The 25,342-nt window shown below is 46.7% G+C and overlaps 1 protein-coding gene and 1 long non-coding RNA gene across 4 annotated transcripts in view; one reads left to right on the forward strand and one right to left on the reverse strand.

The window, feature by feature from the left end:
* LOC144828763 (uncharacterized) overlaps window positions 1-25,342 on the forward strand; it is a 442,674-nt gene that overhangs the window by 86,876 nt on the left and 330,456 nt on the right. The window lies entirely within an intron of this gene.
* The window catches only part of SGK3 (serum/glucocorticoid regulated kinase family member 3), a 517,133-nt gene that overhangs the window by 34,958 nt on the left and 456,833 nt on the right, over window positions 1-25,342 (reverse strand). For all 3 annotated transcript variants that reach the window (XM_078687207.1, XM_078687206.1, XM_078687205.1), the window contains one exon: window positions 19,000-19,089. In XM_078687207.1, coding sequence (XP_078543333.1) covers window positions 19,000-19,089 — 90 coding nt within the window. The remainder of the gene's footprint in view (window positions 1-18,999; window positions 19,090-25,342) is intronic.

Below are 25,342 nucleotides of genomic sequence, written 5' to 3' on the forward strand. Positions count from 1 at the left end.
TATAGACCCGTCTTTATAAAATTTTGATAACAAAATCTTAGCTAAAATGATCACCACAAGGCTGGCATTACTTCTGGACCAGATCATCTCCCCAGTCCAATCAGTCTTTGTCCGCCACAGATCAACATCTTACAATCTTCAAACAGTATTCGCTATTCTGAACAGAGTCTCACCCGAGGTCCCGACAGCTATCGCCCTGCTCGATGCAGAAAAGTCCTTTGACTCCTTAGAGTGGCAATTCCTTTGGGAGACACTGCAGAAATTAGGGCTTCCTATAGGCTTCCAAACCATAATAAAGCTCCTAAACTCCCAACTACCGATGCGGTTCCTGGTGAATGGATCATTACAGATCAGTTTAAGATTGCTAGGAGTACACGACAGGGATGCCCCTGTCACAGTTACTTTTCATCATTGCCATGGACCCGTTAGTGCGCCACTTGCAAGAAAAACATTTGCACATTGGCCTCTGTTTCAAACCTGGCTCTCTACTCATCTCCATATAAGCAGATGATATCTTAGTACTCCTTCGCCAACCCGCCCACAATCTTGCTCCTGTTATCCGGGAGATTATTAGGTTTGGGAGTTTTTCAGGCCTCCATATCAACAGGGCAAAATCAGAAATAGTTCCACTAACTGACTGCACCTCAGAAACACTGTGTGAATTTCTACTCCAGTGTTGCGATGAGACCACTAAATAGCTTGGCATCATACTTCACAGAGATAAGGAGCAGGTGTTTTTAAACATCCCAGTTCCTCTGCCTAACTCGTTGTTTCACAAACTTCGGGGTCTTTTGCTGCGACTTAAATGGGCGAACCGGCGGCCACGTATCAGATGGGACACACTTGTGCTAACGTATCACAGAGGTGATTTTGGTGTTCTCGACTTTCAAATGTATTATCCAGCAGTGCTGGGGCAGTTCGCCTCCACTGGTTTCACTCAGATGCTAGACTTCCTTACTCCGTACTTGAAAAAGACAAAGCAGAGGACATCCTGCTATCTGCTGTCTTACTGGGAGGAATTAAACTCGACCCCCAAGATATCCAGACCCTGTCCACCACATGCTGGAAGAAGAAACTTGACCGCCTACTTGGAACAGATCCCGTATATTCTTCACTACTTCCGGTTTCGAACAATCCATGGATCTCACCTACCCGCGAACAAGTGGTGTAATGCATGCTCAGCAAATCCGACTTGCAAACGGTGGAAGATTTCTTCCCTAATGGTCATGCCTTTTCCCACACCGAGGATGTTAGATTCTCCCAGGCTACACAGATGGATCTTTTTCTCATGTGCCGCTTTCTGTGCCTGTATTCCCTTATATTCCATTGCTCCCGACACCTTTTTCCCATTGATATCAACCTCGGGGTTGGGGGGCGACTGATTTCCAAACTTTATAAGGTCTGCATAGCGCTGCGGCCTGCCCATGATGAGAAGACCAGAGGACGATAGGGAAGAGACTTGGGTCAGGAACTGACAAAGAATGGCATTACTGTTGTGCACAAATTGGGCTTATTTGCACAAACCAATAACACAAACTACTACAATTTAAGATTCCTACACAGGGCCTATATAATCCCTAGAACACTTGCTAAAATAGACCTCTTCAGGACCTCCAACAGCCCAAAATATAACATACACAAAGCTGACTTTGCACACCTTACATGAACATGCCCGCATATTGGGGCCTACTGGAGTGCGATCTTCGACTGGCTCTCCTTAATGACCCACATCATGCTACACCCAGATCCCCTTCTGGCACTACTGGGATATGTAGCGGATATCCCTAAACCAGTTCGTAGGTACACAGCCATAGTGCTACTGGTAGCCAAAAGAGAAGTGGTGTTGCACCGGGGTGACCGCTCAGCCCTCCACAGGGCTTGGTCGCCCCACTCACTGCTGCCGCTCCTGCCTGCCTTTGCCGCCTCCTGCCTGCAGATTCCTTTGCTCGCTGCCCGCTGCTCCTGGGAATTTCCCGCTGCCCGCTGCTTCTTGGAATTTCCCGCCGCTGCCTCCCTGCGGCCCCGCCCCCCTGTGATTCCATTCGCCGCCCCGCTCCCGCCACCCAGCTGCTCCTCCCTCCCGGCTCCTTACTTATGACGCCCCCAGAGCGACCACGCGCAGCGGGAGCGCCGATTGAGCGCCGAAGGTGCGCCAAAGGTAAGCCCGTCTGCGCCCGTCCGTGCCTGGCCCGCGCCCAGCGGCAGGACCCCTGGCCCTCCCCGCCGAGGCAAGACGACCCGACTGACCTACGACGCCGCCACTCTCAACGCACTCAATGCCGGCTGGACCCACGCCTGCTGCCGAGCCACCCCGAGACGCACCCACGGACCCTTCACCTGCTGCACCTGCAAGTTCACCTGCCTCCGAACCTGCCCCGCACCCGCCAAGACAAACACCAGCAGCAACCACCTCAAGTGCATCCTGATCAACACCCGCTCCGTCCACAGACACGCCGTGGAACTCTGGAACCTCCTCGACGCTACATCACCGGACGTCGCATTCCTCACGGAAACCTGGATGAACGCCTCCTCTGCACCCGACATCGCCATCGCCATCCCGGACGGGTACAAGAACATCAGGAGGGACCGCATCAACCAGATCGGAGGTGGCATCGCCATCGTCCACAGGAACACCATCCGCATCACGACCGACGCCAACGACTCCTTCGCCGCAGCCGAACATCTCCACTTCCAGATTCACACCGACCCTAAGACGACCCTCAGAGGCACCCTCGTCTACAGACCCCCGGGACCACGCACACAATTCAGCGAAGACATCACAGACTTCATCAGCCCGCACGCCCTCCCCTCCACTGACTACATCCTCCTCGGGGACCTCAACTTCCACCTGGAGAACAACAAGGACCGCAACACCACCGCCCTGCTGGAAAACCTCGCCAACCTCGGACTCAAGCACCTGGTCAACACCCCCACCCACTACGCCGGCCACACGCTTGATCCAGTCTTCTCTTCCAGCAAGTACATCACCTTCAGCCACGCCACCGGACTCCACTGGACCGACCACAGCTGCGTCCACTTCAGCTTCAAAAGATCCACGACCCACCACCACCCGCAACAGGTACCTCACAGGAATTGGAGGAGCAAGATCACCGCAGACCAGCTCACCACCTCCCTCAGCCAGAGCCCACCCGCCAACACAACGGACCCCAACGAAGCAGCCCGCAACTTCACACAGTGGCTGACCGCCTGCGCCGACCACCTCGCGCCACTAAAGAACCCTCCCAGCAGACCCAGAAGCAAGAAGCCATCCTGTTTCACCGACGACCTCAAGGACTCCAAGAAGATCTGCCGCACCCTCGAGAAAGCCTGGCTCCTGACCGGACCACCGACAACATGACCGCCCTCAAACACGCTACCCGCAAGCACCACCAGCTCATCCGCACCACCAAGAAGAAATCCCTGAAGGAACGACTGGACAACAACGCCCACGACAGCAAAGAGCTCTTCACTATCGTCAAGGAGTTCTCCAACCCCAGCACCGGCACCAACGACATCACTCCGTCACAAGACCTCTGCGACTCCCTCGCCTCGTTCTTCCACCGCAAGATCGCCGACATCCACAACAGGTTCGGCGCCCCACCCACGCACCCAACCGTCGAACCAATGCCCCCCACCGCCACCCTTCGCACCTGGACCGCGGTGACCACCGAAGACACAGCCCGCACGATGAACACCATCCACTCCGGATCACCGACCGACCCCTGCCCACACCACGTCTTCAACAAGGCCGACTCCACCATCGCACCCCAACTCCGGAACATCATCAACGCCTCCTTCAACACCGCCACCTTCCCGGAGAGCTGGAAGCATGCTGAGATCAGCGCCCTCCTGAAGAAACCTACAGCGGACCCCACCGATCTCAAAAACGTCCGCCCCGTCTCGCTCCTCCCTTTTCCTGCTAAAGTCATCGAGAAGATCGTCAACAGACAGCTGACCGCCTTCCTCGAGACGAACGGATCCCTCGACCCCTCGCAGTCCGGCTTCAGAGCCAACCACAGCACCGAGACAGCCCTCATCGCAGCCACCGACGACATCCGGACCCTGCTCGACAAGGGGGAAACAGTGGCCCTCATCCTCCTGGACCTCTCCGCTGCGTTCGACACGGTCTGCCACCGCACCCTAGTCCAGCGCCTCAGCAACATCGGTATCTAAGAGAAGGCACTGGAGTGGATCATCTCGTTCCTCGCCGGAAGAACACAAAGAGTCCGCCTCCCCCCGTTTCGCTCCGAGGCCACCGAAGTCATCTGCGGCGTCCCGCAAGGATCTTCACTCAGCCCCACCCTCTTCAACATCTACATGAAACCTCTCGCAGCCATCGCACGCCAGCACAACCTCAACATCATCTCTTACGCCGACGACACCCAGCTGATCCTCTCCCTCACCAGAGACCCCGACACCGCCAAAACCTGCCTACACGAAGGGATGAAAGACGTCGCCGAGTGGATGAAGGACAGCCGCCTGAAACTGAACTCGGACAAGACGGAAGTCCTCATCCTGGGATCTTCGCCCTCCGCCTGGGACGACTCCTGGTGGCCCCCAGCCCTGGGCACCGCACCCAAGCCAACCGACCACGCACGCAACCTGGGCTTCATCCTGGACCCCTCCCTCTCGATGACCAGACAAGTCAACGCCGTCTCCTCATCGTGCTTCAACACCCTGCGTATGCTTCGCAAGATCTTCCGCTGGATCCCGACCGAGACCAGGAAGACTGTCACCCAGGCACTCGTCACCAGCCGACTGGACTACGGAAACGCCCTCTACGCCGGAACCACAGCCAAGCTACAGAAAAGACTCCAGCGCATCCAGAACGCCTCCGCCCGACTCATCCTGGATGTCCCCCAACGCAGCCACATCTCCAGCCACCTGAGGAACCTGCACTGGCTCCCCGTCGACAAGAGGATCACGTTCCGGCTCCTCACCCACGCACACAAGTCTCTCCACGACCTGGGCCCCAAGTACCTCAACGACCGCCTGACCTTCTACACGCCCACCCGCCAGCTACGGTCCACCAGCCTCGCCCTCGCAGCCATACCACGCATCCGAAGAGCCACCGCCGGAGGAAGATCCTTCTCTTACCTGGCTGCCAAGACTTGGAACTCCCTCCCCATCCACCTTCGGCTGACCCAGGACCATCTCGCCTTCAGGAAACAACTCAAGACCTGGCTGTTCGAGCAGTAGCATACCCCCCCCCCCCCCCCAAGCGCCTTGAGACCCTCCCGGATGAGTAGTGCGCTATACAAATGGCATGATTGATTGATTGATTGATTGAAGTGGGGCCCACCCCACTGTTAAGGCGTGGCTCAACAGCATGGTGTAATCTGACTCAACTAATGAAGTATATGCCTCACTCCAACACCCCTCCTCAAAGTCCAAGGATATCTGGCATCTGATTAGGGACTATTTGTTATCCATAGATGACGACCCACATTAATCCCTCACCCATCAAAACTAGGGTGAGATGCTACATGCTTACACACCACACATGCACTGCTGGAAGACATTGCCTTCATTATGATTCAGGTCTTGCCTATGTCTGGTATAAACTGCTTTTTATACATGCTATGTCAAAGATTTTTCTTTGCCTCTGAGACTACATATTGTCAGTGGTGATATGCTTGGGTATAACAGGCCTTTGTTTTTTGTATTATTTTGGAAACTTACAAATAAAGTTTAGAAAAATAAAATAACTACACAGTGGCGAATTCCACTGCATTTTTTCATTATATATATTATTATTTTTTTCACTGAAAAAAAAGGTTAAAGTAACGTTATAGTTAGGTGAATGTCAGTATTAACGTTTTGAACTAAAAACAAACAAACACAGAAATTCACCAGTTATAGTTAGCAGAGCTATCTATAAGTTTTGCTCCTGCTATGCACTGCTTATGACCTCACATATTACATTACTCCTGACATATTCTATGACATTACTAATGGCATCTCAAATGACATCATTGACTCATCACTGATTACATCAACTAAGCTTCTTTTGCACACATTGCTCTATAAATGGGTATAGCATTAGAGCTATGAAAAGAAGTGTAATATAGCTCAGAATAATACAAAGAATTATTACTGCTATCATACATACAAACTCCATAGGTCCCCTTACATGTAGATTTCAGCCCCCAGAGGGGGTTTCCCAGGGACTAAGTCCCCGAGTCCTGTAATGGCTGGCAGCAACATTTTCTGATATTGCTGGCAGCAAATCAGAGCGCTCATTCCAGCTGGAGTCTGACTCACGTAGGAGCAAGATGGCCCAAGGGAAATAAAGGTCTTGGGCCAATCAGAACACTCTTATTTTTAAATTGGCATTCATGCAAGAGTCTCTCGAACCTCTTGCGGACCCAACCATCCAGATATATAATTATTTTTAAATTCTAATTCATCAACAACTACTGAACGGATTTACACCAAAGCAAACAAAGCACAATCTATAGACCAAGATCTAGCTTCCTGCCAAATTCTGTGTAATTCTGTTCTGTTTTTTTGCAGCAGCCCATAAGTCTATGGAAAATGCAAAGGTATTTTGAGTTTTGGGACCCCCCTTTTTTCTCAGCCCCCACTTTCGAATCACCTCAAAACGTTCCATGCACAAAATAGTCCAAAAGTACCACCTGTTTGGAAAGTTTTGTGGTGATTCATCAAACAAGGTCAAAGTTATTAGCAACACAAAGAACGCTTTACCTATGTAACAGCAGACATAACTATACCCAGAGGTGACTGCCACTGGGTAATATATAGCCCCCCCAAAAAAAACTGAGGTTAAATATAAGTTATAGTTTGGAAAACTTTATTTGTAACTTAAACTACACAAACATTAGAAATGTTAAACTTATAATGAACTTATACGTTTATGATTTACGCACCACTTACACACTTATTTATTTATTATTTGTGACAAACTGAACTTAAACTACTCAAACATTAGAAATTCTGAAGTTCGGTATCTATTAAATTGATCATTTACACACTACTTTTACATTAATAAAAGTCATAGTTATAACTCACATTTATACTTAGGCACCACCTTCAAATTAATATAACTCGTGCATCTCCGTACACAGTCGTCACCTCACTCACCACACTACATTAACTATCACTTGCCCCTTCAACATGCACTAGCTCTACCCTTGCATATTATATATAGGATGCGAAATTATTGGATTAATAACACTTATGACATCTGAAATTACCTGATTTGCCAGAACACAGTGCATGGTACAGTGACGAGTCATAGTTAATGTAGTTTGGCGAGTGAGGTGAGAAGATAGTGTACTGAGGAGGCATTTAGTGGAATGGAACACAATGTAGTGATGTTAAGTGTAATACCTTACAGTGGATCTTGGTAGCTTGCACTGGTGTATAATGCAGTTTGGTACAACGGAGGGTCGTGGAGTGTAGTGGCGTACAGTGGCATAGAGTAGAGTCGAGTTACATATAGTGGGATATTGTGGATTAGACTGCCGCACAGTCTAGTGGTGGACAGTGGAATGGCATATATTGCAGTGTTGTAGAGTGTAGCAGCATAAATTTGAATATCGTATAGTGGAATAGCGTAAAGTGGAGTTGAATTGTATGGTATAGTGGAGAGTCGTAAATTAGTGTAGACTGGAGTGGCCTAAAGTGGATTGGCATACAGTTGTGTGGTCTACAGTGTACTTGTGCAGAGTGGAGTGAGGTACACTGTAGTGTGTTAAAGTGAAATAGCATGTAGTGACGTACAGTGGAGTGTCATATGTCATATAGAGAGTTGTGTACACTGTACTGGGGTACAGTATAATATCGTATAGTGCAGTAGTGTACAGTGGAGAAGGATACAGTGGAGTGGCATACAGTACAATAGCATATACTGCAGTGCTGTTGAGTGGACTAAAGTTTACATTAGTGGTGTCAAATCTAGTGACGTACAGTCAAAGGACATAGTGGAGTAGCGTAAAGTGTATTACAGTGGAATAGGGTTGACTTTAGAAGCGTACACTGTAGTGACGTACATCGGAGTGACGTGAATTTATTGCTATAAAGTTTAATAGCATACAATGAATTGTGGTAGGGTGGAGTGGCATTTCAGTGCAATGGAGAGGCGCTCAGTGAAACAGCATAAACTGCAATAACGTACCATAAAGTGGGGCAGAGTGCAATAACAAAGTACAGTAGCGTACAGTTGAATAGCGTAGAGTTGCAAGCCGTACAGTATATAGTCATAGAGTAAAGTAGCATACATTGGAGTGTAATAGAATAGATTGGTAAAAAGTATAATAGTGTGGAGTGGTGTAAAGTGGATTAGCGTAGTGTAGTGGCGTATACTGGAATGTTGTAAAGTGGAGTGGCGTACAGTAAATAGCCTAGAGTGGAGTGGGGTAAAATGAAATATTAAGAGTGGAGTGGCATACAGTTGAGTGTGTAAATTCAATAAGACGTACTGGTAAAGGGTATTAAAGTATGTCAGTGTTAAGTGGCCGAAATACATATTATGTGTAAATGTAACTTTTTTCTATTATATGTAAATAGAGTAAGTAATGTTAAAGTTATAAGTTGTATAAAATATAGTGATATATTGTGCCCCAGTATATTGTGGTACGGTCACGGTATACCACAGTACATAAAGGTAAAAAGTGATTATGTGATTTGTTAATGGCTCTGTTTACCAATGGTAAAAGGCAGCCATGTAGTTTTTATGACAATTTTGCATTGTTCTATTGTCTGTGTTTCGCTGCGTTCTGTGTTAGGGTCTCCTATATAGCTAAGTATTACGTTGTATTGTTGTTCACCTATAGCCACTTTATTTAAGTGGTTATAGGTTAAAAGTGTTGTTTATAATTTTCTGTATATTTTTATGGCAGTCTGTGGTGAACTGTGTTTTTTTTCTAAGCAGCATGGTAGTTTTTTTCACTAATTAACGTGCTACTATATACACTTTTGTGTGCGTATTTAAATATAGAAAAAATAGAAAATACGCTTTGGCACACTATATTTATAAAATATAGTGTCTTACAATATTTGTTTTATTTTGTTATTGGTACTGCTGTAGTACTGTGGTGCTCTGTATTTTCATTTTATTTTTTTAAACAGACACTTAAAAATTGTTTTTCCTACCAATTACCACTTTACTGAAGTGGAAATAGGTATAGGAAAAATACCAAACTTAATACTTAGCTAGATTGCAAGTTGTTGCGTACAAACTCCGCAAACTTGACCAAAAACAACCTGGCTGCCTTTAACATATGTAAAGGCAGTAATTAGCCAATCACTTAATGATTTGTCATCGCTCTGTACCACAGTACTACCTGGGCAACAGATATCACCAAGTTAAAATACTTACCTTCACTACCCCCTAGTAGGTACTATAGACAAATTTCGGCAAAATCAGACTGACTGTTTTCTCGCTAGGTGAAATAGAGAAGTCTATGTAAAATGCATTGGATTTTAAACCAGTTTTGGGACCCTCCCTTTTTTAGGTAAAGCCTGAGCCAGCGCGCATGCGCTGTTCTGCGAGACTTGTCCTGGAGTACGGAGGAGACGCCACGCTCCCCGCCCATATTTTTCATTGGCTTGCCTCTTTGTCCTTCGTAAATGCTGGCTTCTGATTCCTTAGTAGGCTTGTTAGTCCCTCAATAGTACTGCATTGTCTTCAATTATTACCTCCCATGACGACTGACCCTTTACTTCGGCTGTTACGCAGTAAATTTTTTCAAGTTTCGGGGCACACTTTCACTACAAGTTTCTCTACGTGCAGGCATGTCGTGCGCTGCTCAAGATGGTTGTTCATTTGGAGTATCACTTCTAATGCTCTCATTACGGGGAGCCTGATACTTCTAACGGTGCTGGTAACAGGAGTTAACTAGCCCATGTCGAGATTATAATACATTTTGCTGTAACACATTATGCCTGTGCTGTTTCAAGTGCTGTAAATAAGTAATGTCTCTGGGTGTAATAACAGGAAAGAACATGTTAAAATCGATATGATAAATCCGCCTTCTGCCTTTTATTCCAAAAGAACTCATAATTCCAGTTATTTCTCTTACCCTTGCAGCACGGGCGACCCAGATAAAAGTAACTCCAGGTCAGGGAAATAATGGAAATGATTACTGGTCACTCGTAATGAAGGCCAACGTGTAAATAATGTTTACTCTCTGCGGTTTGTATAGTTGAAGGACCATCGTTGAGCGGTCGTTTCACTGATAAGGCATTGATGTGGGTGTTTTTTTGCTTGTAAGCTGAGCCCACGGGTGTCGGCCAAACGCATTCTCCGCATACATTTACTAATGTTCTTTTGCCCTCTGATATACTTTTCCTTTTTCCGCAGATATATTTTTCACTTTTTTGACCTGCACTTTCTAGCTCACACAAGGCGGAGTGGGGGTCTAGCACTGGGAAAAAACGCAATGTTCATAAATTCTTGTTCCTTGAATGTGCTACAGAGAATGAAGTCTAATTAATCCAATTACCGTTTACTGGCAGAGGAAAGGGCCACTTAATCCTGCTCATCACTGTGCCGGCTGAATGGGCTCAGCTCCCCGTGACTCTCACCCGGACTGATAAACCCACGCGCATTGTTGTACAAAGGTTCAAACAAGTATGACATTATAATGAAGAATGGAAACATTACTTATGCTAAAACCAAAGCAGGCTGAAGTTGCCAAGGCCACATGGTGTAAGGCCTGAGCCGTCTATTCTATAAAAAAATTCTATAAAACCATACTATATTAGGAGCTCTAGCATGGCAATGTCTGATTCTCTTTCCCAGTAATTGAAAAGCGCCTTGCTGCTCTTTATTATGCGTAACAAGCGGGTAGCAGTATCATGTTATCAATACGTCCTTGTCTTTAGCATTCTGTTAGCATGGGTGCAACCATTCTGTTTACTCTTACTAAGGGAATAGGATACTGCCTTCCTACTGCCTTAATCACAAAGGGCCACATCTACCTTTACAGCCAAGAACGGCTCTGTTTATGCAGATAGGTATCCACATAAAGATACTTGGCAGATGGATATTTTTTTTGCCACTGTATAATTGTATGCCACAAAAGCAGCAAATCCTACACAATGGGCGGGAGTGGGCAGATGAACGTGTGGATTGCTTTGGAAGAGTTTGTGACCACCCCCAAACTTGTGAGTTTTTGGTCAAAGGGAATCTCAGCATGGATGGGGAACCAAAGAAACCAAACTTCACAGGAGTTCAGGGGAAGGAGTCCCCCCCCCCCCCCCCTTTGGAGAAGAAACTAAAATAAACAAGCATTTGCAATGGAATAGGTCTCGCATTTACGCAAGTTTAAGGTATTGGCATTGTAAGTGACAATGCATTTTATTTATGTTTCCAAAACATAACTAAAAGGCAGTCATTTACAATGCCAATAGCTCAAACTCGCGTAAACGCGAGACCTGTTGCATTGCAAATGCGTGCTTTCTTTGCACCCGCTTGACCAAACACCGCAAAATGTTCAGTCCTCCGACGATGAAATGGTAGCACCAGATCTGCAATGTTGCACGGACATTCGACAAACTAATGCAAAGTCAAAATTCAAAAATATCCCTATTTCTGGTGACCCCCAACTCACTAGTACATATAGTTAGTTGGACATTTCACTTGTACAAAACCATAGAAATTCCCCCATTATAGTTAGTTCAGCTAACTATAACTCGCACACCTGCAATGCCATGCTGATGATGATGTCACATATTACATCATTCATGACATTGTCAGTGACATCACTAATGACATCTCAAATGTGACGGGTACCGGTGGTACTGACTCTGACTAACCAGGACTGGAGCCAGTACTATGCTAAAAGACACTTAGAATACAGTGAAAACACCTACATACAATAGGGAACACTATGCGTTGGGGTACCCCTGTAATTAGCATGACCTCCTCTGTATTTGCCATGAGTTAGTGTCTGGGTCATTGCATGAGTATATGGGTAGTGACTGGATGGTTAGAGTGCTGCAAGGACAGTGCATGGTGATGTTATAACTGCTTGGGTTTTGGTGGAGTGATTGGATAAGTACATGATGCTGGATGGGTGATTGGAGGAGTGCATGGGTAGTGACAGGGGGATTTCTGGAGTGCATGGGTACAACCTGGGTAGTAATTGGAGGAGTGAATCAGTACTGTGTAGGTGGTTAGAGCCCTGCATGTGTAGTGCACAGGAGATTGTAGCAGTGCATGTGTTAGTGCCTGGGTCACTCCATGAGTACATGGGTACTGACTGGAAGATTAGAGTACAGCAAGGAGAGTGCATGGTGAATGTATAGGTGCCTGGGTTTTGGCAGAGAGATTGGATAAGCACATGGTGCTAGCTGGGTGATTGGAGGAGTGCATGGGTACTGACAGGGCAATGGCTGGACTGCATGGGTACTGCTCAGGGTATTGTAGCAGTGCATGAGTTAGTGCACCGGTCATTGCATGGGTAGTGACTGGATGATTAGAGTGCTGCAAGGAGAGTGCATGGTGAATTTATAAGTGCTTGGGTTTTGGTGGAGTGATTGCATAAGTACACACTTGTCACATCAGGCCATGCCCCCTCCCTGCACCACTGTGCAAATACACCCGCTGGTGCATTGTAAATTGGGGGATTAAGTCCCCTTGAGTCCTGACGGTCCCTGGGGGCCAACTGGCCCACCAGCTACCTTCAATAAGCACCACAGAGCTGCGTTGCAGAGTGTTGTAAAAAGGGTGTTTATGTCCCCATGAATCCTGAGGGTCACCGAGGGCCAACTATCCCAACAGGTACCTCCAGTATGCGCCAGGGAGCTGCGTTGCAGAGAGGTGTTCAGAAGCCACGCCCCTTATTACACTACTCTGCAACGCAGCTCTGTGGTGCTTACTGGAGGTACCTGGTGGGCTAGTTGGCCCCCAGGGACCCTCAGGACTCAAGGGAATTAATCCCCCAATTTACAATGCGCCTGTCAATCCTTGCGCCAAGGTGTGCCACATTGTAAATGAGGTGCATCCATGGTGGCGCAAGGGTTTTTTGCCACTTCGCAAGTAAACTGACGTATCTCTGCTATAAAGCAGAGCTGCGTCGGTTTCTTGTAAATCTGCCGCATGGTGTTTAACCTTTAAGGCACTACGTCCCCTATAAACTACCTTAATTTGTGGCTAATTGTGTATCACTTCATATTAACATCTATCATTGTTAAGTTACCGCCCAGGAGTGAACCAACATTTTAATTAGCCATGGGCCGTATTATGAAGGACTTTTCTGTCGCAGCGGAGAGCCGCAAGCCTGTTTTATGCGCCTTTAGGTTGTAAAGTCAGATCATTTTACTCAATATTTCTCTGAGTTAGTGTTTTTTTTTCCGACAGCACAGCTCAGAAACAGAACGAGGCAAAACTTTTTTGGAGAAATATTGGTTAAATGTATCCACGTTAGGCACTGCAGGCGTGAAAACTGGCAGTGGCTGTGCGCTGCGGCAGAAAAGCCCATCACGATACGGCACGGGTAGCGCTAAGTGTGAAAACCATATACGAGGCTCCTTCTGACGCCACAGTGCCCTTCAAATACATTATTGGCTGCCAAATTGAGTGTATGTAAATGAACCGACTTGGTGTGGGTGGTTGCCTTCAGCTGCTCCAGCAGAGCCCTAACTACCACCTAATGGGCTGTCTATTATGAATTTTGCCTAATTAAGAAGTTTGCATACACGCATCAATCAAGATTATACTCAGCATGTGCAATCCCCCCTCATTAACACAATCTAACACAGTTAATCAATTGAGCAATGCCTTATGCGTCTGTTGGACTCACTGCACCCCCTCCTTCTGCAGCACGTGCGTCTCTCATAGGCCGATCATTTACAAAAGAGATGTTAGCCGTGTGCAGCCAGGGTTTGCCTTTGACCCCGCCATCGACTCCACTTCTCATCCGATTTCTAAGCTACAGTCATGTATTTTGTCCTGGATTTCTTCCATATCCTGCACTCTGTTATCTTGCGCAGCTGACAATGACGTTCAGACGTTAGCTGTGCGATTACCTCCTGTTATTAAACGGTGGCATAATTCCCTCCCTGACATTTACTCATGAGTTAATATGAACATGCAGAGTATTATGTATACATTTTTTTCACTGCCCCGGGACCTGGCCCCCACGGGGGCTTCAATGCAATGAAGCGCGGGAGCCCGCACTTCGATTTTTTTTATTTTCTCAGACAGATTTGTGACCCCAGCGCGAATTCGGCCGATTGGTTTTTTTTTTTTTTTTAAATGCTTATTTTGGCCCTGGGGGTCCTTGTTAGCCTAGGGGGGGGGGGGACAGGATGTTTCTACCCTGCCCCCTTTTCTTTTTTTCACCTTTGCTGTTTTCTTGTAACTAGGTTCTACCAAGTCACAAGATGGCTGCCAACCCTTCCTGGTTTGGATTGTTGACAGCCACTTAAAATGAAGCTCGGGTCAGGAGGGTCCGCGGACCCACCGTGCCTCTAGATATCAATATATATATTTTTTTATTTCTCAGCAACTACTGAACAGATTTACACCATTTTTAAAAAGGCCGCTTTCTGAACCAACCACTACCATATGAGCAAATTTGGTTTAAGTCCGTTCAGAAGTTCTGGCTGTAGCCTTGGCTAAACTTTCCTTATGGGAAATTGATTTTTTGTTAATCTTATTTTTTGAATTTCTCAGCAACTACTGAACGGATTTACACCATTTTAAAAAAAGGTCGCTTTCTGAACCACGCGCTACCTTTTTGCAAAATGTGGTGTAATTCCATTCAGCAGTTCGGGCTGTAGCCTTGGCTAAAGTTTCCTATGGAAATGAACATGGAGAAAACACTTTTTGGGACCCCCCAATTTTCTCAGCCCTCGCTTGACGAATCACCCCCAAACTTTCAGGACAGGAGCTGACCTGGATAGACTTTTTTGGGGAGAATTTTGCGAAGATTCGTCAAACGACGCCAAAGTTATTAGCAAATCCAAAAATGCTTTACCTATGGAAACTAGGTTCGAACTATAACTACCTACTGGCGATCGCCAGTAGGTAATAGATATATATATTTACTGGAAAAATCAAAGGTTGAAGTAACGCTAAACTTGGGTGGAAATGTCGTAACGGTTTAAACTCTAAAAGCCACAGAAATTCACCAGTTAGAGTTATCTCAAGAAACTATAACTCATGCTCAAAGGTAACTATAACTAGCGAAACTGCCATGCACAGTTTTCTCATCAATATCTTCACTGCAAATGTTGCAGTAATATCAGTCATGTCACAGAAGATGTCATGAGTGATGTAATATATGGGGTGATTAGCAGTGCAGGTCTTACTCCTGGTCAAAGGCATCACCTGCCTCTTGGTCACCCTAGTTTGGCGGTGCATGCTGTTCCTCACTGTCCCTTACTGCAGCTTGTTGAAATAAATTAACAGACACCATTCAGGCTCAAACCTGCGTTTACTGACCACTGAGGCTGCATCTTAAATGAACCCTCACTGCTAAGACCTAGTGCAGAGAGGCATATCTTATTCACTTACTCTTGAAACTCTTTTTCCGTTTGACTGCTATCATGGCGTGGCGACCCACCACGGAACAATCACGTCCCTAGACTTTGATGTTCACGTTGAAGGGGAAGTTGGGAACCGATTGGCGAAGAACCTCTGGCCCTCCCCGTTGGGGGTATAATGCACCCTCCGCTGCGACAGATGCTCCAGTTTCAAGGCAGTATTGGGATGGTGTGGGGGCAGGGGTTTCTTTTCAGTGGTAAAATATTTTCCTTTCTACTGTTACTTTTACACAGATGCACAGTTCAGACCCCATAGGCAAAACGACAGGTGGATGCCATAAAGATTGGGGATGACTAGTCAGACACACGAGGCCCCGCTGGGGGAACTCACAATCGTTAGCTGGAATGTTAGAGGGATATTGAATAAAATCAAGCGGGGTTCTGTTTTACAGCAGGCGTCCTTCTCCTACAGGAGACGCATCTGCTCGCTGATAAAGCCCCCTGTCTGGCCAGACTTGGGTATCATGAAGTTTACCACTCGGAGTTCACCAGGGGTTCTCGGGGCACAACTGTTCTTTTACATCGCAGGGTCCCCTACGTTCACACTAAGCAATTGCTGGATCCAGGCGGTCGCTACACTATCGTATCAGGAACACCATACGGCGAACACATCACCATTGGCAGAATATATGCTCCTCCACCCCAGGGAACACCTTTATCGAACAGATTTCACGGTTGTGGGGAGAGCTCCCGGAAGGCATGACACTGCTGTGGGAGACTGGAACGACGTGATGGCCCCAATTGACAGGCGTCGAGAGCCGTGGATGGCGCCCGGGGGTGGGAGGGAGGATTCAAACTACACTTCCTTGCCACTACATTGGGATGGGCAGACGTCTGGCGAGACCATTACCCGGAAGTACAAGGATACACTTAGATCTGCAGTTTATGGGTCCCTGTCCAGACTGGACCATATCTTTACACAGCATCGCTGTGTCCACGGGGTCTCCCACATCTCCCACTTACCGTGGGGACTCTCGGATCACTCCCCGGTCTTATGTAAGCTCAGCACTAGAACATAAAAAAAAAACCTTCAGATGGCGCATGTCTCCATGGCACCTCAAAGATCCAGAGTACCGGGAGACCATATCGAGGACAGTGTCAGATTACCTGGCGGTGAATGTGACCTCCACCACATCCAAAGTTATTTTATGGGAAGCACTCAAACCCTCCATTCAGGGCATAGACACATTTTTGCACGGGGAAAAACGTGAACGATGGGCGGAGCTAGATGACCTTGAAAATCCCCAAAGGAGCTTCGAAGCTCAACTCATAACCGACTTTAACCCACAACACCAACGAAATGTACTTTTTGCGCAATAGTGCATACAGCAGCATCTCACTCAGAAGGCGAAAGAAATCTGGCTAGCCACAGAACACTGGATATACCATTGGGGGAATAATTCAAGTAAAATGCTACACAGACTGTGCCAAGCTACTAACTCCCCTTCGTACGCTGAATAGTCGACTCCGCATCGGACTTCGTACAACACCTACATGGTGGAGAAGCAACTTCGATCGATGCCACTGATGTCAGTATCGGAGTCGGCTGATCGAAGTCCGGCGTCGTATGTTGAGATCCTGAAGGACTGTGTACCTATGCCAAAGCTGTGCCAGTCGACGTCGACCCCTCGTCTCCAACGGCTCAATCGTCAAAGAAGGCAAACCTTCCGACGGCACCCCACTCACCTCCTTGGGGCCAAATGGCGCTCCAGAAGGAGATGGAGTCCCAAAGATGAGGTGCAAGGAATTATAATATTCCTTCATCTGAGCCATAGACGCACCAACTCCCGAAAACAAGGGGAGATGCGGTGCGGAGTCGCATACGGCCTCCTCCACCGTCGAGTGGGAGGAGCCATGGGAAATGGAGTCCCCATGCGGTGAAGTCCGAGAATGCAGCGACTTCAACCACCTCTTACCTTTGGACTTACCCTGAAAATGACGTCCTCCAGACCGGCATCGGCTCCTAAATCGACTTCACTGTTACCAAGACAATGAAAACCGCGGCTGGGAAGCCTCCGAGGATCGTGACACACAAGCTGCCATCAACTTCAAATTTCGCTCCTTTAACGACTTCGGTTTTAGTTTCTGGCAGGAGCCACAATCTTCGGCTTTGTGGTGCTCGCCTAAACACCACATACAAATTGTATGCGGGTCCGTCACTGACATATGTCGGTTACAAGAACCACCAGGTTTGAAAGCTGTAGACATCAGACATAGGTACACTTCCACCGACACAAAGTGTCGAAGCAGGTCAGGGAGAAATCGAACTGAGGAACCGCTTCTCCGGATTTGCGTTACCGCGTGGAAAGAAAACCTGACATCCGGGCACCGGATGGGATTTATATGGCTACACTGACGTCAGGGCCGGAGTCTACATCATCGCGGAGCCGTACAACGCTGTTCGCTCTGGATGCAGAAAAATTTCCCGATCCAGACTGGCGCCTGGGGACAAATCAAAAGTTAAGGAATCTGTGGCTAGATGTCCCTATCATCAATAAAACAGAGTATGGAATACGTAGGTATTTGACCATTGTTAATTTCTTTTTTCTATAAAATGCTATATACCTTATATGGTTTAACTAATAGGGAAGAGAATAATAAAGTGTACATAATCTTCTGAAAATTACGAGCAGTAAAACAAAAACAAACAATGCAATATCTGAAACGTCAATGAAGTTAAGCTGAATATATTTGCAGTAAACAAACAGAACACAAGAATAAATGAAGCATTTCGCAAAAAGGGTTTCAAGTCTTCTCACACAAATCATGCAATATATCTGTCTGCCACTATGGGCCTGATTGAGTCAGGTGGAGTGGTATCTCTGTGGGGAGACACTTCCTTTTCCCACTCCAAATGAGCAGGTGTTTCAAGATCTGAAATTACAGTGTGTGCAAAAAAGATACCTGTAATTTTGGGCCCTAAACACTGGAACTACAATCCCCGATCAGCATCCAGTAAATCCTGGCTGGCTGGGCAGGGATGTGGGCTAAGGCAAAGCATTAGATTAGTGGCAAGGGGGAGTAGACAAGGCCTTCCTTAGGCTCATCAGACCCTGCTCCATGCCTCAAAACCCCACCAATGTGCGACCTCCAGCGGCCACCTCCTGACCAACAGAGCCCAAGGCCGGAGGAGGATGCCCGTGGCTGTGGATCATTCCCCCCTTCCAAGCTACAGGAGAGTGGGAGCAAAGGACTGGATGGGGCTGGGGAGGGACAAACAAAGCTTCCTCCAACCTTCAAGAGCCTGTCCATATGTTCCCCCCGATTCTGCAAACTGCTACGTTGCAGCCAGCACCCCTCTAACGCTCTACCAGCTCCCATTTACAACTTAGGGGCAATTGGTAAATGTGAGCATTAGGCAGTAATTTCACTCATAATTGGACGTTCCTAACCTTCTTACTTGTGTTGTAATATATGCAGATTTGATGTATTTTTCAACAATGTAATGAAAATGATCAGTACAGGTTTCTGTGTGCTTACCACATTAGGATTGAAAGGTGGTGGGATCTTCTTTTGCTCAAGGTCACTCCAGTTTATGGTTGCGAAGAAAGGGTGGGTTTGAATGTCAAGCTGTAACAAAAAAAGGTGTTCCAGTTTCTTTAATCAGAAATCAATTTGGTTTACTTTTTACTTTGCCTATTAATGCTGGCTTATATCTCGGAGGATGCAATCCCTTCAGATTGCTGAGTGTTAACACACAGTGCATAGTAATTCTTTAGCTATGCCGTGTCAGTAGAAGCTACAAGTCCACCATTACTGCTTCTTTTGGTCTGTATCACGGGTGGTAGGGGTCCAGCTGTACAGACTGCCTATGCTATGTGTTTAATACACTTACCTGCTCCACTGTTATTCAAAGTAATTACCCCTCCCTCTGTGTCAGATGGAATGGGATGCAATGTATGGGGAACTGTAGGCCAAGGCCCTAATGCAATGCTCGCAAATAAGAGTCTGTGTTTTTGTTTTAAGCATAATGGGAGCCTGAGTGTGCTGTATAGGTTAAACCTCTCCCTCCTCCTATCTTCTTGTTGATGCCCCTTCTGTCGAGTTTAGGCTTGGGTGGCGGGATCCTGTTTAAAGACTCTTGTGTGAAGGTTAATTTCTACTCCTCTGTAGTTCGAAGAGTGTTATAGTTTCATAAATAATCCCTTCAGGGTTACTTTTTAAGCTTGAACCTTGCTTGTAGTGGGCTGGCCTTCCACTGTTCCCCAAGAGGTACAGGTTTTTGGGGGGGTCGAGGATTCAACTGTATAATTGAAATAGACTGTACGGGTTTCCCCCACTCAAGGTCAGGAAACGAGGAATACAACTGTACCTTCCCACCTTTTTGTATTGTCCTGGAAGACTGGGCCTTGCCATAATCCGGCTATTCATCTACCTTCCAGCCTACTCATGTTTCAATCATGCTGGGACAGGAAAACAACTCTCACTCGGCCGTTTTGAAAGTTGGCCTCATGAACTGTATGATGATAAGCAATCATGTGAATCAGGGAGAAAGGGAGTAGTGTTACCACTCTGAATATGCTGGCCCTTAGCTAAGCCCATTCATTCCTAAAGGGACTAAATTGGCCTACGCCATAATATAGGATTTATAATTCTCAAATATAAATTATTGCTGTAGTGCAGTCATGTGGAACAATTTGCACTTTCTGGGCTAAACCTGCATGAGGCTGGAAAGTTCATAACCACTTCCTTAGGTCGTAAAAGAAACACTGACATCTGGTTATAATAAGAGCTGGCTATAAATACGAAAGCTTGTTTCAATCAGCCCTTAGGGTAAAAAATAATTTTACTAAGGGGCTTGTAAAAAGGTTAATTATAATTGGTGAATGGGAAGAGCTTTGGGCACCTCATCAATTAAGAGAATTGATTGGAAAACAGAAGCGAGCAAACAAGCTTCTTAAGAGCAACTCAATAAACACAATTAAAGAAAGGACAAATAAGAGCTCCTAAGTGCATTTGCTTCAGGAAGCAGAGAAGAATTTTCTAGACCACTCTGTTGAATGCTCTATAAAGAACATCCCCTGTTCTTTGCAAATAGTCCAGAACAGAAGCGAAGACTGCCAATGCCTCTTGGATGACTGCTGTCAGAATAGGCATACAAAACAAATGGCCAGTCTCCACAAAGTCTTGATTGTTGGTATGATTATACATTACATCACTTTGAGTATTAGAAGTTACATACTTAAATCAATTAGCTACCTAAATGGGGTTTAAAGTTGGGCAGACATCTATACTAGGAAACGTTCAAGTGTCTTTCAATTCTGTAGGAACAACTTATTGGGGATGTGGCTCAAATTATGGGAATTTGATTTGCAAGAGTTTCAAGAGAACATTGTTTTTAGGAGAACACGAGTTAACACTAGATTTAAATCATTTAACTGCTGTAGGCAAAGAATCAGGTGAGCTGCAGTTGAATAACTAGTATTGTTTTACTCAGAATGGAGAAATATGGCCTGATCATGGAGTGTTTTGATGCTAGTGGACAAGTCAATGACAATGCATTGTGTTTCACCTCTGAAGTTACTGGAAAATACTGGGCTAATTACAGATCAGTGCATAAAGGAGGTAAAATGGACTACAATGGCAATTGATTGGCAAGCATCTCCTAGCATCTTAAAGAGCTCATATTTTAGAATTACCATTAAATGGCACCCTGCCCAACATTCGAAACTGGGGTAAGGGAATATTAAGTACTTCCCATTTCACACTAAAAAGCATCATATAGCTCATTCACTATGGACGTATTTGTGCCTACTGCAATGTTTATTTGTAGTCTTGGATAGCGTCACTTCAACTATGTATGTATATATATATATATATATATATATATATATATATATACAGCTGTGTATATATATATACACAACTGTAGAAATAAAGTGGGGAAGGAAGGATGTATATTATTTACAATATCATACATTTCATTACAACACAAAATCTCTTGTATTTTATGTCATATTCTCCTTTTGTTGTTTATTTACATTTTTACACTTTCCTATTTTTTATTTATCCTTTTTTATTTTATTATTTTTTGTTTGTGTCTTTTTTTGTATGTCTTATTTTTAACTAATTTTGTGTTTGAAATTCTATGTTTATTTAATTATCCAGTTTATCACAATAGGTTGTGGTGATTACATTTCTATTTACATTTGAAAAAACTCAGCAGTAGATCTATATTAAATTTGATTATTGGATCCTATAATTGATCAATATATTGTGATGCCTCAAGTTTATTAACAGAGACGCCCCACACGCTATCTTATTGTCCGTCTCTTCGTTGGTAGCAACATATTGCCCTCTGACCGCCTGATGATACTCAGACTCCACCATATATTGCTAATTTGTTGAGGTTGAAACTGCCTCGTATCCTTTTCACTAATTAAGCAATATGATTCCAGGGCTATTGATTTAAATTTACCTGAACTTATTTCCATTCAAATTTGTGCGTATATATATATATATTTATGTAGGTTTATGTATTTCTACAGTCATAAAATAGGTCGCAAGCCACATGTCGATGTACTGGGAGTAAGCCCCAGTGGTGATAGATAAGAGGAAGGGGAAAGAGGGAGGAGGCAGACCTAGTGGAAGGGGTCAGAAGTCAAGACTGTCAGAGGTGAGGGGGAGGAGCTTAGCGCGCAACCGAGATGGCCGCGTGAGCACAGGGCTCCCGGGACCTTCGCCACCTCCCGCATCTATCCTGAACATTATCCTGAATATGACGACGGGTTGTTGAAGACGCAACCCAGCTGATATAATAACTGCTTTCAGAAATTGATTTGGACTCCAGGAACCGTAACTACGGCACTTCGAACTTTTGTGGCCTGCTCCATGGCACTGCCCGGGGCTCGAGTCAATGTGCCACCCGGGTAGTAATTGAACAACAACGGCCTACCGGGCCCTGCTCACTACCCCGGAGTTAACTTTCGTTTTCGTTTTCGTCTCTCGGCCTTCTTTTGTCTCGAGACCGCTTTGGCAACCCGGGATGTAATCTGCCCCGCAACGCCACTGTTTGACTGCCATCGAGTGTTTCTGGTCGTGTGACATCGGGCTGAAACTTGTTTTTTGTCGATCCCGGTGGGTGAATCGAGAGGAGTAATTTTTACCAGGTCTCGAAGGCCCCTCAGGGGCGCAACACCCAATATGGCTGGCAAACCCGAGGGCGAGAAACTGAAGACCAAGACCGTTCACCGAGGGAGCGCTATTCAATCGAATGTCATGGATCGATACACTCACCCTAAGGGGTCCCCCGGTGCTACGAGTAGGTCCCTGGGAGATGCGGAAGATGACTCAGCGGCAGTGGATGACTTGACCCTGCATGAGGTCATGGGCGCCATTGCTAGTATGAAGACCTCTATCGGCCAACAATATGAGGCTCTGGCCCTAAAGCTTGACACTGTGGCAATCGATGTCAACCTGATCAGGGCGGATTTATCAAAGACTAATGAAAAAGTCAAATCCTTGGATTTGAAGACCTCCAGCCTTACGACCGATGTGTCCGATCTACAGACAGAGGTTCGCAATCTACGGTCCTCCAATGATCTCTTCTCTCGCCGGCTGGAGGATTTTGAAAGTCGGGCCAGACTCAACATTGTCTGTATTATTGGGGTCCCTTAAAAACTGGAAAACCCAGCCGTGGATCTCCTGGTTGAGGACCTCATCTTAAATAATCTTGCCCCCAAAGGCCTGAGCAACTTTTTTGCGGTGGAACGCGCACACAGAGTGCCGGGCGGGAAGCCTAAGCTTGGCGCCACCCCGCGTCCCATCATCGCCAGAATTTTCAACTTTAGAGATAGAGACGCTATCCTGCAGGCATCGCGGGCGGGTGGCCCTACGAAGTTCGAAAACACCACGGTGAGCTTCTACCCAGATTTCACTCAGTTCGTTCAGAAGCAAAGGATGGGGTTTCAGGGGGTGAAGCGGCGATTGAGAGACATGGGCATGAAATATGCGATGCTTGTTCCATCTCGGCTGCGTGTAGAATGCGAAGACCGGACGTTTTTCTTTGACCGCCCTGAGACTGTGAGTGACTGGCTCGATACGTTGCCCATGCAGCGTGGTCGCCCTGACCATTCCGAAGGAGCTGAAGGCGGCCCGTTGGAACAGGAGTGAGCAGCGGTTTTGGATTTCTGGACATTGTGTACAACTGGCAGCTGTGGTTCGATGACTTTCATACTGGCTCTATTAGTGGTGGGATACCCAGAGGTGGCGGGGGGGGGTGAGACTCTTTCCTCCTCTGGGGTTCTTCTTGTAGATTAGTTCAATGTTAGGGCGACAGGCACACTGCAAGTTGGGGTGGCTTTCGAGTCTAACGCAGGGGTGCAGGGTGGTGGGGAGTGTTTTGGGTATTTGTCGGGGGTGGGGGGGGGGGGAATTTGTGTGTGTTTCATTTTATTTCAAGGCAACACATTGTTTAACTTCTGGACCTGGGTGTTGCGCTCGCTGTGGGGTGGATTCTGCAGTTATTTCCTGGGATGGGGGATAGGGGGTTGAAGTTATTGTGGTGGAATGTTAACGGGTTGGGGGATAGGATAAAACATGGTATAGTGCTGCAGCTACTGAGACGCCTCTCCCCTGATGTAGTGTTACTGCAAGAGACACATCTGATCGGAAATACACGCCACGCTATGAATCGGCGGGGTTATCGTCTTCTGGCACACTCTGGATTCACCACTGGTTCTAGGGGGGTGGGTATCCTAGTCAGGGGTTCCCTCCCCCTGGAGGTCGACGATGTCATCCTTGACGACAGGGGGCGCTACGCTGCTATCTCTGGTAGATGGGAGGGGAAGACTGTCTCTTTGCTTTCTGTTTACGTTCCTCCTGGCCTGCAGACTACGACCTTCGGTGATTTAGGGAGAGTAATTCTGGGGCTTCCGGAAGGCATCCTGGTAGTGGGTGGTGATTTCAATTCTGTTGTCTCCGGTAGGGATGACCGTTACCCCTCCAGAGATCCCATGAGATCACAGTCCTGGATGGGTGGCTTCTTGGACACGCTGGGACTTGTAGATTGTTGGAGGCTTCTGCATCCGAGACAGTAGCAATACACCTTCCACTCTGGTGCTCACGGCAGTCTCTCTAGACTTGATTATGTCCTGATGCCGGCGGCGCAGGCCTCTTCGGTCAGGGAGGTCAGACATCTTGCTAGGGGTATTTCGGATCACTCCCCACTGTGGCTTATGATGGATACGAGGCTGGGAGCCGAGGGCCGAGTGGCCCCGATTAATCCTTGGTATCTCCGTGACCCCAAAACCCGGGCGGAGTTGATTAGATCACTGGATCATTATTTTGCCGAGAATGTGGGGTCTGTGTCTTCTTCTGTTTCACTGTGGGAGGCTTTCAAGACGGTTATCCGAGGCCAGGCGCTGTTGTTAATTGCTGGCGCCAAGAAAAGTAAAAACGAGGCGGTAGTCCGCCTTGAGACCGAAATAGCTGAGTTGGAAGGGGATTTGGAACTGGGTATTACTCATGACAAGATTCATCGCCTCAGTCTCAAACAACTTGACTACAGGGCGTTGGTGACGGATGCCGCTAAAGTTATGAGTAGAGAACAGCAAGGACGTCTATATGATGTGGGAGATAAGGCGGGGAAATGGATTGCTTGGCTGGATAGATAGGAGAGGGCGAGTCGTGTGCTCCCTGTGGTTGAGAGAGTTGATGGAGTGAGAGTGACTGATCCTGCCGAGATCGTGGAGTGTTTTGCGGAATATTTTCAAAAAGTGTATTCCCCTGTATCCGACAGACCAGAGGAAGATTCACATCTGCTGTTACGAGACATTACATTGCCCTGCCTGTCGGATCTAGACAGGGAACTGATGGACGCGGC

This window comes from Lissotriton helveticus, chromosome 4_1 (assembly GCF_964261635.1).
Source record: "Lissotriton helveticus chromosome 4_1, aLisHel1.1, whole genome shotgun sequence".
NCBI classification, from domain to species: domain Eukaryota; kingdom Metazoa; phylum Chordata; class Amphibia; order Caudata; family Salamandridae; genus Lissotriton; species Lissotriton helveticus.